The 19,784-nt window shown below is 30.3% G+C and overlaps 2 protein-coding genes across 2 annotated transcripts; one reads left to right on the top strand and one right to left on the bottom strand.

Moving 5' to 3' along the window:
• The first annotated feature begins 8,189 nt into the window (after positions 1 to 8,189).
• LOC120085966 (linoleate 13S-lipoxygenase 3-1, chloroplastic-like) lies at positions 8,190 to 12,724 on the top strand. Its single transcript, XM_039042322.2, has 7 exons — positions 8,190 to 8,759; positions 8,979 to 9,259; positions 9,809 to 10,046; positions 10,133 to 10,456; positions 10,759 to 10,952; positions 11,091 to 11,392; positions 11,476 to 12,724. Exons 1-7 carry the CDS (start codon positions 8,390 to 8,392, stop codon positions 12,497 to 12,499), a joined length of 2,733 nt encoding a protein of 910 aa, XP_038898250.1. The 5' UTR covers positions 8,190 to 8,389; the 3' UTR covers positions 12,500 to 12,724.
• A 4,409-nt stretch (positions 12,725 to 17,133) lies between these two features.
• Positions 17,134 to 19,289, bottom strand: LOC120086644 (EPD1-interacting receptor-like cytoplasmic serine/threonine-protein kinase). Its single transcript, XM_039043380.2, has 5 exons — positions 18,808 to 19,289; positions 18,536 to 18,671; positions 18,302 to 18,441; positions 18,065 to 18,188; positions 17,134 to 17,977 (listed from the first exon to the last, which is right to left on the bottom strand). Exons 1-5 carry the CDS (start codon positions 19,201 to 19,203, stop codon positions 17,493 to 17,495), a joined length of 1,281 nt encoding a protein of 426 aa, XP_038899308.1. The 5' UTR covers positions 19,204 to 19,289; the 3' UTR covers positions 17,134 to 17,492.
• Positions 19,290 to 19,784: the final 495 nt, after the last annotated feature.

The raw sequence follows: 19,784 nt of genomic DNA, 5'->3' as shown, positions 1-19,784 counted from the left end.
TAACTTATGGAGATTAATTTTAATTTGATAATTCATTATGAATATAATTATTTATAAGAAGTTAATTATTTATTGTGATTATTTTTTATTACTCTGTTCATTATTAACCTATCATATTTACAAAATACTTTTTAGTATTCATTATTAATATATCATATTTTTATCTCATTTTCTTCACATTTTATATAATATAATGTTCATTTAAATATATTTTCTTATATTATTTAATTAAAAGTAAAATTACTAATGTTGAACTTAATTAATAATAAAAATTATTAAGTGTTAGATTATAATTAATATGACGTTCATTCAATGCATTAACTGGTTAATTTTAATTATAAAATTATTAAAATATTTATAGTTATAATTAAAATATCGAATATTTATCATTATAATTATAATCTTCAAATATTTATAATTAAAATTAGTATTGATTCATAATTAATTAATTTTTTATTGATATATTGAATATTATTTATTCTTTAAATTGTTAAACTATTACAACTATAATAAGATTTTCATGCTTAATTTCATAAATTAAACACAAACACAAATTTTATTCACAAAATGTCCTTAGTATTTTATTTTTCCCTTCAAATTTTACTCACTAAATATTTAGTATAAATCAAGAGATATACATTCTCTCAAATCTCCACTCCCATAATTTGGACTCGGGAAAAAAAAAATATATATTAATATATATATGACCAAGTTTTTCCATATTTAAAATGTAAAATTGTCTAAAAAATATAATACACGTATTTAACATACTTGTCTATGACATTATATAAGATTGTTGTTGAATGTAATATAAAATTCTATTAGTAAAGAGGGATATAAATTTAAATATCAAATTTATAAACATTAAAAAGATTTATCATAATGGAATATGGTATAGAATTTCAATAATAAAGGAAGACCATTTCTTCTTTTTCTTTAATGGAACTCTAACAATTATATATATATATATAGTTAAACAATTAAATCATGATTGAAGAGTTCAATGAAACATGAATCCACAGTATTTGGTAGTAGATGGTTGAAAAATAAACTAGGAATAGGAATAAAATGAATTAAAGAGCATTTATTATATAAATGTTATGTGGTTGCTTGTTACACACAAAATAAGACCGACATAGAAAAATATAAAATATTCCACATTGCATGGGAAGTTTTATGGGAAAAAAAAATGTCACATTATATATAGTAGTGTATTTACCATACACATTTTTAAATAAATAAATATGATTGGATTTGTCAATTTTTGACTTTTCTAAACATTCACTTTCTAGTTTATAAAATAAATGAACCATTTTAAGGGTTTCCCTATCAATTATACAGAATCCAATTAATATTCATTTATTATTAATACTAGTGCAATACTAACCAAAGTCAGTTGCTTGACATTATTAAAGTTTTAATGGTTCTTCTTCCTCTTAATTCAACTAAGAATTCTCCCAAAAAAATAAAATCAAGTTATATGAATGCATTTGCCACCAAAATAAAGTATGTAGAAAAGACATTCCATTTCATCTCCAATGTTGAAACCTATTTTTATAGAAAAAGAAATATTTAACTACATCTTAAGTTGTATTCATCCTTTTGTATCTCATTAAATTATCTAACTACAGTTTACCACGTGTCACTCTTTGTTGTCTTTTTATAAAATATATTTCTAAATTTTTTTTGCTTTATACTTATGGTGGACCGAAAAAGCAATTCAACCTAAAATGCATCCAAATATTACTTTTATTTTTTTAAAAAAAAAAGCATGATTAAAATAACTAATACCCACAATATAGTTTCATTCACCAACGAGAACCTCCGCAAGTAGCAATGAAATTTTAGGGGTAAAAACTCAATTAACAAAACAAATAATAATAATAAATCAATCAAACCAACTTTTTTAGCCCCCTAACTATTTGTTTTTTTAACATTAAACATTCTCACAATTTTTTTGACAATGATTTTCATTTTTCTGGTGTAAAAGAGTGGTATGTGAGTCCCAAAATGAAAAGTCAGACCCTCAGATTTTGAGCCAATGAGCCAAGCGAAAAGAAATATACTGATCGAGTTGAGCTCTATCGTAGCGCTTTGTAACCTCAAGGGTTGCAATTCTCTTGACATTGTTGGTGTTACACGTAACAACATGTAAGTGTCAGAGGAAGAATATTATTATAAATAGTCTCAATTGACAACTCTCAAGGATAAGAAGTAAGCAAGCTCACACGAACTATATATATTATCTATAATAACTTAAAAATTGGAATGTGATCAGCTCAATACCACACTAGTGCTAGTGCAAGTAGGTTAACTTAGAGGTAGAAGAAGTGTTTATAAACCATCTTTTTAGTTTTCAAAACTTTACTTATTTTAGTATACAATTTAGCAAAAAATTTGGAGGTAGAAGAAGGGTTTATAAAAACAAAAAAATGGGCCCTTAGTCTTTTAGATTCATGAAATCAAAACTTTAAATCCTAATTCATAACACCTAGTCAAGTAAATGTATAAAAAATGGGAAATTTTGCCTTTGGGAAAAAAGAATTATAAATTTTATGGCCAGAAGAGAAAGAGAAGCGGAAAGGGCGTGGTGGTAATTTGGAGGCCATGGGCGGTTCGGACCGGACCCGTAGCCGGTTCATGGACGGTCACTTAAATGGTCCGCGGCCGGTGGTCAGTTCGCTGGACCGTTGACTGCTGTTGTTGCGGCTGTACGGATAGCTGGTTGCATTTTGATTTGTTAATTAATTAATTTTGGACATTTTTAACAAAACTACATAAGTTAATATGGGACTTTCAAAGAAACCTACAAAATCCATTCCTGACCACGGATGTACCAACTCAAAAGCCTATTGGTTTTTCAATGGATTATTACCACCAAATCCTCTTTATTATTTTAATGTTTATTCATGCATTTTTTTAATTAAAAAAACTTAATATGTTTATTTATTTATGTATTTATTTGGATCATTTGTAGCCCATGTTTATTAGATTAAGCCATCACATTTGTACTTTGTCATCGTTAATATTGTGTTTTATTCTCATTGCTTGTAATATTAATTGTAATCTCTCTATTAAAATAATGGTTTTGGCCTTCATAATTTTATAAACAATCCTTCATAATATTAATTGTACTCTCTCTGTCTATATTTTATTTTATTTATTTTTTTTTTTTTTTGCAAGAGCATTCCTTATTTTATAGTCCACGACTCCAAAATCCAAGTCTCATAAGAGATTTCAACCTTTAATTTCCACATTGATTTTTTTTAGAAATTTTTTCACATTGAATTTAAGGTAAATTTCAATGATCATCATTTCAATATTCCAATCAAATTAAAGGAAATGCCTTAAAATCAAAACAATTTTTTGTATATCTTAAATTCAAGCATACTTGCTAACTTTTGTATACTCAACAAACTTTTAATCTAACTATATTATTAAGAATTAAAAATTAAAAATATGAAAGAATTCATATGATCTAGTGACAAAATTTAATGCATAAAAAACTAAGAATTTATTAAAATTTAGATCCCAATACAATATTGTTTATATTGACCGAGTTGAGAAGAAAAAAATATATACTTGAACTAGATAAAAAGTTTGGGAAGGGTTTGAATTATTGAATATATTGCGTTGTGTTTGGTATGGAAATCAAGATTTGTTATTCTTCTTTTAAACTCTTTTGAATAATGTTATTACGTGAAAAGATGGATATTTCAATTTATTGGTTAAAATTATTCAATGGGGGAGTGGTCAACATTAAGAATTAGAATTGGCACTCAATGTGTACGCATTGGATGGTCAAATATTCATGGTCATTTTGCCATCCTTGAATTTTTTATCACATTCAAAATTCTAAGGTTTTTAGTTTATGAAAATAACAGTTTGCATCTTTATAAAAGTATTGAATTTTAGCAAATTCTAAAAATAAAAATAAATTTTTTTAAAACAAACAACTATTTTTTCAAATTTCAAAATCTGATTTGATTTTTTAAAATATTGGTAAAAATTTAAAAAAAAAAAAAAAGATTTAAAAGTAGAAGAGGATGTTTGTATACTTAATTTATAAAAACTACAAACTAAAAACTAAGCCTCTTTCGTTAACCATTTCGTTTTCTATCTTTGATTTTTTAAAAATAAGCCTATTTCCTCCCATTTTCCTACAATGGTTTGCAACTTCTTAAACACATGAAAGAAATCTTAGCCAAATTCTATAAACAAAAACAAGTTTTTAAAAATTACTTTTTTTTTTTAATTTTCAAATTTTGGATTGGTTTTAAAAAATGTAGATATAAAGTAGATAACAAAACAAATCTTTAATTTAGAGGTGTAGGCTGATTTTTTAAAAACTAAAACCAAAAAACCAAATGGTTACCAAACGAAATCTAAATCTTTTAGTTTTAAATCTTTATTTTTGGGTTGAATATCAAGACTTGTTTGGTCAATAATACTTTAATCAATGTTTCGTTAAAAAAAAATGATACAAGGGACTATAACTTAACATTGTTCATGTTTCTAAAAAAAGAAAAAAAAATAAGGAACAAAAAAAAGTTACTAAATGCTTCTATTTCTTAAAATCTAAAAACAAAAAATAGGAAATCGAAAACAACATTATTAGACGAGCCCCACATGACAACAAAATCTTATTGCTTATGTCAACAAGAGCGTTAACTCAACTGGCATAGTGCTTGTACTATCGATCCCAAGGTCTGAGGTCCGATTCTCCCACTCATACTTTAATTACAATACCTTAAAAAAAAAAATCTTGTGGCTTAATTTATAACAAAAATTAAAATTTTTATGTGTGTATAGGTTCCACCAAATAAACAAATAATCATGAATTCATAAGGGATAATTATCAATTGACAAATTCAAAATTATTTTATTTGAAAATTTCAATGACGATACTAGTATTGGTAAGCTTTTTTTTTTTTTTTTAAAAAAAAAAAAAAGTACTTGTTTGATAAAATCCAACATAAATACTATGAGGTAGAAATACCTTTTAGAATACTGAAAGAGAATTTAACATGATTTTTCAATAAGCAAATTTTCTATAATCAAATGAATATTTCTGAGATCCGACGAAGTAGAAGTTTAAAAACTTTTTTGGAGCAAAATTGATGTTTTAAAGGAAAATGTTTTAAAAGGTTAAAATAAAATGTCAATTACTATATTAAATATTATTTTTTGGAGGTGTAGATAAAATATGAATCGGTTCATAAGGTGGCCGGTTGTGCCTTCAAATTGGACACCTAATTAGGCTGCCAAACAGGCGGCAGCTTATATGAAAAATTCATATTGATATTTAAAACTTGGGTAGCCTGTTATCTCTTTCTAACTTTTTGGCAAATATTTATTTAAGAAATATTTGACTTATTGTTTCAAAGCGTTTATTCTAAGTTTGAATTTGGCTCTATATTTAATATTCAATATGGATTTTCTAGTTTGAGAAACCATATAAACTCAAACATTTATTTATTCTTTTAAAGATTTTTTTTCAAAATAAAAAAATTAAAATTCTACTTACTACACTATACACTACACATCTCATAGATTGATTGAATGATTTTAAAATGATTTTTTTATTATTATTATTTTCAAAATTACTCGTAAAATACTTTTAATAATTTAAAATCAATTTCAAACATCAAAAAAGTAATTGTAGTTATTTCAAAAGTAATTTTAGACTTTTGCCACTTGGTGGGCCTAAAATTCTAACATAGAATCTAACAAATCTAACAATATTAATTTGGTGCATACAAATGTTTAAATTCTAAACACATCCTCTTGTTTCATTTGAATTTAGTAGTGACCATATATAATAAAACCTACCATTACACAATAATTCAATGCTTCCTAAAGATGTGACGGAGAGTGAATGAGATACTAACAATAATTTTCTTTAAGCTAAAATAAGTAGAACTTAATTAATATAGAATTTGTTCTATTGAGGCCAAAATTAAATCCCTAATCCTATATTTCTAATTTTATTTTTGTTATATATTGGGTGAAAGTTGAAGCAAAAAGTACACAAACTTCAGGGGGCTATTTGAAGTTCATAATGAAATGTGTTTGGATTGTAATGTAATTCAAAACTCATGTTTGTATTGAGTGTTTTGGACCGGTTTGTAATATTTAACATATTTTATTCCTCAACAATTTTTAACCCAACTCTCTTTTCCATCATTTTTACATTTCACAATCCCATATTAGCTCCGCCTTCGATTTCTTATACATTCCAATACTCTCCTGATTCTCAATAGTTCTGATCACATTCCAGCCTCTAAAACAACCTCTAATTGATTTTACAAGACAACTATCTGACTCTACTATGTTAGACTAATGACCTTCTATGCAACCACAATAATCTTTAATATTATAGTTCGGTTAAAATATCATTTTAGGCTTTATACTTTATCGTTCGTTCAGTTTTATTGTTCGTACTTTCAAACGTCTAATTTTAGTTTTTGTATTTTCAAATAAATCTTAAATTTAGTTTCTCAAAGTTTCATGCAGTTTAAAATTGTGAATATGTTTCCAAAATTTATAGACAAAATACTAATATATAACTTTTTAAATCAACAATAAACTAAAGTAGGTAGTAAATTAAATATTTTTTTAGAAAAAATACAAAAACTAAAATTAAATATTTGAAAGGAGAAAAATGGTATTTTAACCGAAGTAATCGAAAAGAAAAACACATCCTAAAAGTGTGATAGAGAGTGTAAGGAAGGGACAAGCAGTTCTAGTTTAATTAAATGTAGAAAAGAATCAAGAATATTAATTTAGTAAATCTAATATAATTTTTAAACATTAGTGAGGTAGGATTTGTTTAGGGAAGCAATAAAGAAATTAGAGTAAAGAAAAAAGGGAGGAGGGACAGAGTGGGGATTATGGAAAAAGTAGAGGGAGAATTTTGAGATGGGAAGAGAAAAAAAGAAACCAAGCCACGTTCGATCTGGTTTCCTAAGGTCTGCTTCTTTTTACTCGGAAAATCTGAAACTCGTTTTGACTGGACTGGGGCCAGCAGCCCACTCGTTTGAAATGTCCAAATGAACATGTTTTCTTTTCAACATTTTAAAAATGAGACCACAAATGCGTAATTTTGAAAAAAGTACTTCCCATATTTTTTTTAATATTTTATTTACCAAAGTTCTTTAATCATTCTCTTTAAGATACTAAATTCTTAAATAATCCCACAATACACTTTAAAATATTAATCTATCACCTAATTATCTTCCATAATCGAATATTCTCCTGCAAATAGAATTAATCCTCCCCACCTACTAATAGTTAATGCTATTCTTAAAATAAATCTGTGAAACATAAACTATCAGCATAATTTTGGTAAAATTTCAAACCTTAACATAGTTCAAAGGTTTCCGATGAATCTCTTATTAACTACCCTAGAAATGGGAAATTCAACCTTTAATTATTGGATTTTGGCAAAATATTAGAAAACAGTTACTTAGTATATTGACTCAGTTGTGTAAATAGTTGCCCTTAAAGTTAAACTTAGTGCATGCTTCGGTGTGATTTTAAAATTGTTAAAATCAATATTGTCATCCTCAAAATCATTTCGAAACACACTTTTAATCACTCAAACTTAATTTAATATTTAATTTTGTACTTTTAAATGCAACTTTCGTTTCATCAAAATTGGTTTTGAATCATTAAATATATGTTCCATAATGATTTCAAAAATGACAAAAGTGATTTTAATCATTTTACAATCACTCCCAAATATGCCTTTAGTACACTGATAAATTGTGTGAATAGTATAATGCTTTAAGATATTACTCTTGTAATTCGGATCAGAGAGATATCTACGTGGTTGTAATAATTTTCCATATAGTAGAATTTTTCTAATTCGTAGTTTTTTCTCTGGTTTGAAGCTTTTCCACGTTGAGTCTTTGTCTTTCCAATTTCATTACTTTCTTTTTATTCTGTTTTTCTGTTTATTTTTGTGTTAGTAGTGGAAGGTTTTTCTCAATATCAACCTCATAGGAATAGATGTCATTCCAATTTCCATTGGTGAACTCACTTTGGTTCAAATCTTCATTACTGACTGTTGTAGTCATTTATAATTTGGAAAAAAAAAAAGGATAAAAAAAGATTACAAAAAAGATTTCGTAAGACGTGTGGACGGTGAGATCTATGGAAGAAAAAGCTGCTCTCTCTCTCTCTCTGTCGCTCTCTTTCCACCTTTTGGCGTTTCCCTCTCTAAACTGTATAAAAAGAGAACCCAGTGGCGAGGCCAATCAATAGAACCTGCTTTCATAACAATTCATTTTACCTCTTGACAATTTCTCTTCCAACCTCCATTTTTCCCATCTCAGCAAAAGAGACCAACTTCCCATTTCTCAAGGAGTAGGAGAAAGAAAACTGGATGGCACTAGCAAATGAAATTATGACATCATCGTTTCTTCACAAAACATCCTTGGTTTCTCAGTTTCAAAATGATGGTCTTGACAAGCAGTTCTTCAGGCCAATTTGGGTTGTTCCAGTAGAGAAAAGGAAGGTGGTTGCGCAGTTAAGGAAGGCTGTGAACAGCCCTGTGGCTGCAATAAGTGAGGATTTAGTCAAGCCTGTGCCCTTGGCTGAGAAGCCGGTTAAGTGCAAGGTCAGAGCCGTTGTAACTATCAGAAACAAGAACAAGGAAGACATTAAAGAAACGATTGTTAAGCATTTGGATGCTTTCACTGATAGGATTGGCCAGAACGTTGTTCTCCAACTTATCAGCACTGAAATCGACCCAAGTGAGTCATTTTTCCCCTTCTGTTTGTTTTTTGGCTTTCTCAATTTCTAGATGTTCTATAATCAAGTTTTCCTCTTCCGGGTCTCTTTTTGTTTTCATGTTTTCGTTGTGGTTCTTGTGAGAAACCTTTTGTCTTCTTCCCCGACTAGAGTAGTTTTATCTGATTTTGTCTGAACCTAAAAGAGTTGTACTGAATTGATTTTGATTTGGAACATTGAAGAAACAAACGCTCCAAAGAAAAGCAACGAGGCTGTTTTGAAAGATTGGTCAAAGAAAACTAATTTAAAAGCCGAGAGGGTAAATTACATAGCAGAATTTTTACTGACCTCGGACTTTGGAGAACCTGGAGCCATCACAATTACCAACAAGCATCAGCAGGAATTCTTCTTGGAGACTATCACAATCGAGCAATTTGCAAGTGATCCTATTCATTTTCCCTGCAATTCATGGGTTCAGTCCAGAAAAGATCACCCTGCAAAGAGGATATTTTTTTCTAATAAGGTAACTTTTTTTATCAACTTTTCTTAAAAACGTTTTTTCCTAGTTCAGCTTTTGTAATTTGTCTTCAACTAAATAATAAAGACCATTATGAGATAATGCGAGTTAAAGCTGATGTGATGTATTCTTTCATATTTCTGCTTTTAAATGCCTCCACGTCCTCTTGTCATTGTAATGAATGACAAATACAATTCTCTTATCATAGACTATTGGGAGGTGAAAAGAAAAGGGGAGGGGAAATTTGCAAGCCTTCTTTTTTTCCGTTTGAAACTCTTCTTTATTTATTTGTTTCATTCCTACAGTTCTGAATCTGCTAAACTAATTGATAAGATTGCCTGTGGACCCAGAATTCAGCCTACAAAACTCTAGTTAAATCATCAAGTTTGCTACTTTTGCTATTATGAGCATGCCAATCATAAATGAGGAAAAACAATTTCAAAACGAGAAGAGCTAAAGATTGTAAACGAACCTTCCCATGAAACAGCATATTCTCTTTAGATCTTGCTCCGTGGATTTTTGAAGGGTTATCTAATGTGTTATACAATTCTGCAGCCTTATCTACCAGATGAGACACCTGCAGGGATTAAAAAATTAAGAGAGCATGAGCTTAAAGACATTAGAGGTGATGGGAAAGGAGAAAGAAAACTGTCTGATCGAGTATATGACTTCGATGTGTACAACGACTTGGGAAATCCAGACAAAGGAATAGAATTTGCTCGCCCAAGGCTTGGTGGTGAGAAAATTCCATATCCTAGAAGATGTCGCACTGGACGTGCCCCTTCCGATACTGGTAAAATTCGACACCAGCATTTTCAATTATAATAATAATTAGCAAAGGCTATACAAAACCATATCTAATAATGGTATATGCTAAAGATATAACTGCAGAGAGTCGAGTTGAGAAACCGTTACCCATGTACGTGCCAAGAGATGAACAATTTGAGGAGTCTAAGCAAACCACTTTCTCTCTTGGGAGGCTGAAGGCAGTTCTTCACAATTTAATTCCCTCTCTCAAAGCCAGCATTCTGTCAAACAAAAATGATTTCCATGGGTTTTCAGACATTGACAGCCTTTATAGTGAAGGGGTGCTCCTTAAATTAGGCTTGCAAGATGAACTCCTGAAGAAGCTCCCGCTGCCAAGAGTTGTGAGTGAATCCAGCCAGGGACTGCTAAGATACAACACACCCAAAATCCTTTCCAGTAAGTGACATCATCAGCCTTCAAGAGTATTATTCATTTAAGCATGTAATTGACTAACATACGTACCTGTAGTTTGCAAAATTACTTTTCTAATAAAGATTCAAATCAACTGTTTTACAGAACTAGAACAATCCAAATTAATGAAATAGAAAAGTCTTTTCAACTTTGGTAACCTCAGAAGTTACCTTAATAGATGGGCATTGCTATAGCACATCAATTTTTGCTTGAATGCAAAATTGACAAACCCCAATGATTCATAAATTTCATCATAATTAATTTTGTGCGTCATGTCCAACTTGCAGAGGACAAGTTTGCCTGGCTGCGAGACGATGAATTCGCCCGCCAAGCAATAGCAGGAGTTAACCCAGTCAACATTGAGAGGCTCAAGGTTTTTCCTCCAGTGAGCAACCTTGATCCTGACGTTTATGGTCCACAGGAATCTGCCCTTAAAGAAGAACACATTCTTGGCCAAATTAATGGCATGACCGTGCAGCAGGTGAATTATCACTTCAAGATGTTAACCCATCACTAAGATTTTTTCTTTTTTTTTTTTTTTTCACTAAAACAAGAATTGACTACCGCATTTTCAAATCCTGATATTATCTAGCCTCAAATTGCTTTTTGATTGTTACAGGCATTGGATGAAAACAAATTGTTTATAGTGGATTACCATGATGTTTACCTTCCATTCATTGATCGGATCAATGCTCTCGACGGCCGGAAAACATATGCAACTCGCACAATCTTCTTCTTGACTCCACTTGGAGCTCTCAAACCTATCGCCATTGAGCTCAGCCTTCCATCAACCGCACCAAGTTCTCGATCGAAGCGCGTCGTAACTCCACCAGTCGACGCTACAAGCAACTGGATATGGCAGCTCGCCAAGGCCCACGTCTGCTCCAACGACGCTGGAGTTCATCAACTTGTTAACCACTGGTAATTGAGCAAACTTTATAACTCGAAAATAAGAGAGGGATTGAACTTTCTCATTACTAAGAATGGCTTACTGTTGATCACAGGTTGAGAACGCATGCGACCTTAGAGCCATTCATATTGGCAGCACACAGGCAACTAAGCGCCATGCACCCAATCTTCAAGCTCTTAGACCCACACATGCGTTACACATTGGAGATCAACGCATTGGCGCGCCAAAGCCTGATCAGCGGCGACGGAGTGATCGAGTCTTGCTTCACTCCAGGCCGCTACTGCATGGAGATGAGTGCCGCAGCGTACAAGAACTCTTGGCGCTTCGACATGGAAGGCCTTCCCGCCGATCTCATACGCAGGGGAATGGCTGAACCGGATCCTTCAAAGCCTCATGGACTCAAGCTTTTGATGGAGGATTATCCGTACGCTAGCGATGGGCTTCTAATTTGGGCCGCAATCGAGAATTGGGTGAAAACCTATGTGGCTCATTACTATCCAAACCCGAACATGATCCGCGAAGATGAAGAGTTGCAGTCCTGGTACTGGGAGTCCGTCAATGTGGGGCACGGCGATCTCCGACATGAAACTTGGTGGCCGCAATTGAACAACTGCGACGATCTCGTCTCGATTCTCACCACGCTCATCTGGCTCTCGTCGGCACAACACGCAGCGCTAAACTTCGGCCAGTATCCATACGGAGGCTACGTACCTAACCGGCCTCCATTGATGCGTCGGCTGATCCCCGACGAGAACGATCCGGAGTACGCGATCTTCCTGAACGATCCTCAGAAGTATTTCCTATCGGCGTTGCCTAGCGTGCTGCAGGCGACAAAGTTCATGGCGGTGGTGGATACATTGTCAACTCACTCGCCTGACGAGGAGTACCTCGGAGAGAGGCAGCAGCCGTCGATTTGGACGGGGGATGCCGAGATGGTGGAGGCATTTTACGGATTCGCGGCGGAGATAAGAAAGATTGAGAAGGAGATTGAGAGAAGAAATTCAGATGGACGGCTAAAGAACCGGTGCGGCGCCGGAGTTTTGCCGTATGAACTGCTAGCGCCGAGCTCGGAACCGGGAGTTACTTGCCGTGGAGTTCCGAACAGTGTGTCAATTTGATAGCTTTCCCGCCATTGTTGAGGCTAAGAGGTCACTGTTTCAAAAGAAACGTGAAAGAGGAATATTTATTTCTATGTATTTATTTAAATATTGAGAGGGGAGAAAATACGATATTAGATTTTGATGTAACGGGCAGTGGTAAATTTAGGGATATTGTACATGCTGTAAAGCTTGTAGCTTTGATAATGATTATTTAGATGAAAATAAACAATAAAGTTTGTTCTATACGATGTATAAAATGCATTGAGCTTACATTAGAGCAATTTTTAATTTATAATATGGTTTTTGATATTGTAAATATGTAGTGAAATACATTATTATATGAAATATGAATGGTAAGAAAATAAAGCTTTCAAGTTAAAATGTCAAAATAGCATAATTCAACTAATATAAAGTTTGTAATATCGATCGTAAGATGAAATGTTTGAATCTCTCACTCCATGTATTAAAAAAAAAAAAACGTATGTGAATAGTAAATGTTTTTTTTTGGTACTCAAAATGAAAAATACAAGAAAAATAATTAAAAACCTATTTTGTATACTTATTTTAAAAAACAATCCCTTAAAATAGCTCATTTTCAAAAAAAAAATTGGTATTTTCTTTGTTTTTAGAAAAATATGAATACATCTACATGAGATGCGCTATTTGGAAACACGTTAAATTGAATCTATAGATTTTTTCCTATTAAATATGAAAAATATGCTTCTATCCACAAGTTGTATCTTTTATCTTTAATGAAGATTTTTTTATTATAAAAATAAAAAATAACAAAGGAACCAAAGTAACATAACATATCATGAATATACTACTAATTTAATTAGTGTAACATTTTATAAACATTCATCCTACAAATTTGTCATATGTTAAAAGGATTTCTTTTCTTTTATCTCGTTGGATATTATTTATTTCTTTTTTCTTGTCAAAAAGAATTTGTTATTCTCTTATACATTACTATTTGTATTTTGATAAATTAAAAAAAAAAAAAAAAAATCTCCATTGGTAATCTCTCTCCACTATTTTTTCTTTCACAACCAAACCAAATATTGAAATTTAAATTTCAAGTTTTTAAATTGGAACCAAAATATTTTTTTTAGAGGGAATTGAACCTCTGATCTCAAAGTCGATAGTACAAGCACTATGTCAGTTAAGCTACACTCATGTTGATGAACCAAAAGAGTTTTCACATAGAGTGAAAAAGAAAAAAAAAAACGTTTTTATTTTCTATTAAATTCTTTATTTTTTAAAACAAAAATTTCGTATCACAAACTAATCAAGGCCTAATTTTCATATTAAAATTTTTTTGTTGAACAATTGAAGTGATTGGTTTGTTTGTAGAATTATTTATTGATATGTGAAAACAAAATATTAATACATAGAGATATGATTGATATGTTAAATTATTTTTTAATGACCCAAAATTGATAGGTATATATTCAAGAAATCTATATATGGTGAATACATATAACTTCATTTCATGCAAACCTAAGCATAGCTCAATTGCTAAGTATATATCTCTCACAGAAAAATTCAAAGATTCAAAATTTTCAGCCTATATGTTGAATTAAAACAAGTTTCACCTGACATTATATCAAATGAATAACATATAATAAGGGAAACTTTAATGGTATTGAAGCTATAGGAAAGAAAGACTTTAATAAATTTCTTATTCTAGATGATGATGTTAATCTAAGAATTTATACAAACTAAACTATGAAATAATTCAATAGAGCTAGTGAATAATCATTATCAAATTTAGAAAAAAAAAACTTTTCTATCTATCAAATATCAATCATTTTGTAAAGACTAAAAATAATGTTTAAGTTTTATATAAACTTTCTATCAAGCATAAATAAAAAGATAAAGCAACCTCAATTATCGTACACTAAAGGTCGATGATTTGATTCCTCGCTCTTGTAATTATTCAATTAAAAAAAACTATTATTGTAATATGAGTTTGATATTTTACTAATCTAACCTATAAGTTAAACACCTTCCATTGTTTTTGTTTAATCAAAAAAATAATTAATAATTTTTTTTTTTGGATTTATAAACAACTTTTGAAAGTAATATATTTTGATTTATTAGAATTTGATAAATCTTGTCAAAGAATTTAAGATTAAAGAAGTTTATATTCAAAAGGAAAAAACAGTAAACAACAATGATGAAACATAATGAAAAATTGCTAAACTCATTCAAATGGTTTCCATCATTTGAAAAATTAGAATCATAAATTAAGCCTAAAGAAACACATGAAAATTGTAGAAAACCACAAGTTGAGTGGACTACAACCCTTAAATTTGAGTGGGTTGGTAAGATATGAAATGGGCTACCATTGAAGAATGATGCACTATTAATTTAGACCTTTCAATTTCTTTCATTTTCAACTTTGAAATTTATCCTATGAATTTGAACATTTCCATAATTATTACCACATGAGGAAAATCAATAGGCTACACAATAAAACTTTCAAATATGACCATTTTGATTGGGTGGCAGCTTCTCTTTCTTTTTTGTTTTTGTTTTTTTTCTAAGAAAAAAGCAATACTTAGGTCCAGTTCATACTGGACTCATCTCCTTCAATCACATTGAGAAAAAAAAAACATTAAAAAAAATATCTTTTTTGAAGAAAAACCGACACCTGACAACTTATGATTAGACACTATGGTGAATTGCACAAAGATGAGTGCAGCTCCTCCGAATGCACTTAAAATAAAAATACTTTTTTTTTTTTTAACAATATTTGAATGCATCTAAAAATGCACTTATCTTTATGCATTCCACTATTGGCATATACACAAAAAGAAAATTTTAATAAAGATATAAGAGAAATTTATCGTGTGAAATATTAGGATCGAACAATTAGATAAGATGCATACAAAATTGGCTTGAGCTAGATGCACTTTTTTTTCTTCTAATAATCATTGTTTGAATTGAATTTTTTTCCTTTTATTACTATCATTTTATTGATCTTTATTCCTTTTTATTATTTTCATATTTCTTGAGTTAAATATATTCCATCTTTATATTTTAACTTCTCACATATGATCCAAAAAAAATCTTAATATTTTTATTTCAATCTCTTGTTTTGATAAATGTAAAAGGTTGAATCATACATCTCTATTGTTTATTAAAAAAAAAAAAAACAAAAAAACCAAAAAAAAAAAAGGTCAACAATGAAAAGTTAAAATTTTACTCTAAAATAATAAATCATAGAAATTTATCAACCACTAACCATTGAATTTCTTAATGGTGTTTGCTCTAAATATTTTCTACTCTTTATTCAAAGGTTCAAGAAAGAACAGTTTAGGGACTTTAATTTTTACAAGTATTTATTATTATACTCACCAAAAGCATCACTAATGCCATGACAACTTTCTTCAACAAAAGTCCAATGATAGAAGTTTGAAAAAAAGAAAATGAGATTCATGTGATGAACTAAATATTACCAAATGCGAAAACATGATTTAAATAGCAAAGATATCCACAATATCGAGATCTCACTTTTAATGACCGATAGATCTGTCAACAAAACATCGAAGATTTCTAAAAATAAAAAATTTTGAAAAAATTAAATTAATAACAACGTTATTTCACTTCTAAAACTATGTTATACATCTGGTTTTTTTTCTTTTTTTTTATCCGTGAGTACTTGGGCCAGCTTACATGCATCTTGACTAATCTCACAGGCCAGCTTACGCACACCTACAACATTTGGGTGCCAAAGAAATATGTGGGATATTAAATTTTAGATAGATAACCACCATAGATTGAACTCATGACCTACATCTTGTTATTAGTTGGGATTTATAGATTATATTTTCTTAAAGTATTATGTATATTTATAAAAGATGTTGAAGATATTGATTAGTTCTTAAAATCCACATTGTACCCTGCAATTTGTGAATATATCGACCTATCGATAGATTTTTCAACCTCTAGTAAATAGTATTTAGGTCTCTACTCAATTTATTCATTAATCTATGATGTTTGGTAAAAACAAGTTATTCATTAATCCATCCTGATTTTTTTTTTAATTTATTCTAACGTGCAAAAAGTTGATATATACCATCTTTTAGATTTAGCTTTCCTAAGAATTTGTTCGTCTTAGTTCACAAATCTCAAATTTATCATTACATATTAATATATCTTCTCAATTCTCACATCTATTATTTCATAAAATTTTGATTGATTCAATTTTTTAATCAACTATTTTTTTAATCTTTTATCAAATAATTTAATTTAAATTAAATTAGTTGCAATTTAAATCGTATAAATTTTTAAATAAGGATAATTGTTTTAAATACAAAACTGTTGGAAATATTTTCAAATAAAGCAAAATGTTACTCTATCAATGATAGACAACGACAGAAACTGATAGACATCTATTAATATTAGTGATAGACGTTGAAAAGGTATTTTTCACTGATAGACAATTATATTTTTGCTATATTTGTAAACAAGTTTGCTCATTTTCTTAAATTTGAACATAATCCTTTAAATAATTATATTATAATAAATTATAAATTAAAATATCAATATAAAAATAATTGTAATAGTAAATCTACTTAGGTACATATAACTAAATTACACCTATTTAATATTAATTTATCAAGATTATAACTTTAAAAATGAAATTTATCAAACACTATTTTTCTTGCTTCCATATGAACTATAGAAATCAAAATATTTACAAAGTAAAGTCTTTTTTCCTTTGGAATAAAATCATAGCTGGGAAAACTTGATTGGGAAATTTATGACCAACAACATCAAGTTCTCCATAGATTAAAAAAAACAAAGTTCTTTAGGTTTCCATTTCCAAGAGAGATTTTCATGATCTCAACTTCTTGGAAACCAAAAGAAAATATGGAAAACTACCAAAAACAAACAAACAAACCAAGACACCAAACTAACTAACATGTACTCTTTGCTCTCTAAATTTCCTATGTCCAATATAGATTTTAGGCCAAACTATAATGACAAACATGAAGTCAATCTATCTATTTTCTACTAAGGTTATATCAGAATGAACTGCACCAGATCTTGATCTCGACAACGGTACCCGAAGCCTATAACTTCGACCTTTTCGATCCCGATAACGATTTTTAGGTCTCTCCACCTCTTTGATCTCTTCATTTGGGACAATATATACAAATGGCTCAGTTAAAAATTCTTTCATATTAAGAACAACCTCCAAATCTTTCACCACTAAGCTCATTGTAGGCCTACATTTTGGGTGGTGGCTAAGGCATTGGTGAGCTATTGTAGCCAATTTTTTAGACCCTTCATTTGAATAATGCCCCTCAAGCCTTGGATCAATGATCTTCTCAAGTTTGTGGTGATCTTTCAAGAGATGCCTTCCCCAAGCCACCAAGTTCTGTTCTCGACTCGGCCGACTCTTGTCGACCGCTCGTCGACCAGTTAGCAACTCTAATAGAAGTACCCCAAAGCTGAACACATCACTCATTGTTGACAAATGCCCTGAATTTTTTTTTAAAAAAAAATGTTAAGAAATGGTTGTGCAAGTCTTTTTTTTTTTTTTTTTTTTTAACACAACTACTAGCTAACCTGTCATGATGTATTCTGGAGCTGCATAACCTTCTGTCCCCATGATTCGAGTCGTTACGTGTGTATCGTCTTCGTCGGGACCATTTATGGCCAACCCAAAATCCGAAAGCTTCGGATTGTAATCCTAAAAGAAGAAGATGACGAAGACAACGACAACAATATTAGTCACGGTGTTGTTTTGAATTATGGTTAGCTCTATGAAGAGGAGATTGATTAAGTAGGTAGAGACGAGGTTACCGAGTCGAGTAAGATGTTCGAAGCCTTGAAATCACGAAAAATGATCGGTTTTTCGGTTTCGTGAAGGAAAGCAAGGCCTTTTGCTGATCCTAATGCAATCTTGATCCTTTGTAACCATGTCAAATTTGAAACATAACAACCTAAACCCAAAAGAACATCCATTAAAACACTCAAAATGAGCATAAGAACAAAAAAAAAAAACAAAGAAGCCGTAGATTTTCTCAATTGAGTTACCTTTAAACAACAGATCCTCCAAGTTTCCTCCTTCCATATATTCATACACAAGAAGCCTCTGTTCATCTTCAAGGCAATATCCAATCAAATTAACAAGATTTGGATGTCTCAATTGCCCAAGAAAAAACACTTCAGTCTACAAAAAAAAAAAAAAAAAAAAAAAAAAAAAAAAAAAAAAAAAAAAAAAAACAGAGCAAAAACTCAATCATCAACCAAAAATTACACTCAAAATCTTCAAAAAGAAAACAAAAACAAAACAGAATAATATTCACCAGCCACTCTCTATGGCCTTGAGAGCCATCCAAATCCAAAATCTTGACAGCCACTTGTTGTGATTTCAAACCAGCCTTGAAATTCTCACCAATGAACCCTTTAAACACAGGCCCAAATCCTCCCTCACCCAAATAATTGATTTTGTTGAAGTTTTCAGTAACTTCTTCAAGTTCTTTAAAGGTGAAAATTTGAAGATTTGAACCATTACAAGAATTTGAAAGATCACTAATAACTGATAAAGATGATCTAACACTCATATCAGATAATGATAAGATTCTTCTAAGAGACATTTTTTTTGAAGTTTGAATTTCAGCAGAAGGCCTTTTTAGCAGTTTCTTTGGCTTTAAACATTTGGGTATCAAATATTTTAGAGAAAATAGCTTTTTGAAAGCCATATTTTGGTTTTTTGCTCATAAATTTTGGGACAAATCCTTGGAGTTTATATAGTGTCTGAAGAATTGGGGTCTAGACAATTAAAGTCAAGTCAGGTTTTTTAAGCTAATGATGACTAAACAACTTGGTTTTTTTTTTTTTTTTTTTTTTTTTTTTTTTTTTTTTTTAATTTTAATTTTATTATTATGTGTGGGTCAGTTTTCAAATATGGGCTTAAAATCCAGTTTTTGTGGGGAATGAGAGATGGGATTTGGATTTTCTTGACTTTGAATATTGGGAAAAAGGAGGGATTTTAGTGGGAGGGTCTTAATTCTTCTAAAAGTTGGTTGTTGTTTTTTTAATTTTATTTCCAAATTAATTCTATTTTTTGGGTGTTGATTTTTGTTTGGACATATGCTAATTTTGCAATTTCTTAGCAAATTCATATGTTGTTGAATTTTGTTTGAGGAAGAGAGTATGAATGTGAAGAGGCCTCCATTGTTGTATTGTATGTGTGGGCGCCGTGTGAATTACACACAAATTATGGACTAAAATTCAATGATTTTTAGACACTTTTTAAGTCGGTTAAATTACGAGTTTAGTG

The sequence above is a fragment of the Benincasa hispida genome, chromosome 9 (genome assembly GCF_027475165.1).
Source record: "Benincasa hispida cultivar pf3 chromosome 9, pf3_genome.v1.1, whole genome shotgun sequence".
Taxonomy (NCBI): domain Eukaryota; kingdom Viridiplantae; phylum Streptophyta; class Magnoliopsida; order Cucurbitales; family Cucurbitaceae; genus Benincasa; species Benincasa hispida.
The sequence above is the reverse complement of the archived record's forward strand: the minus strand, read 5'-3'. Positions and strand labels throughout refer to the sequence as shown.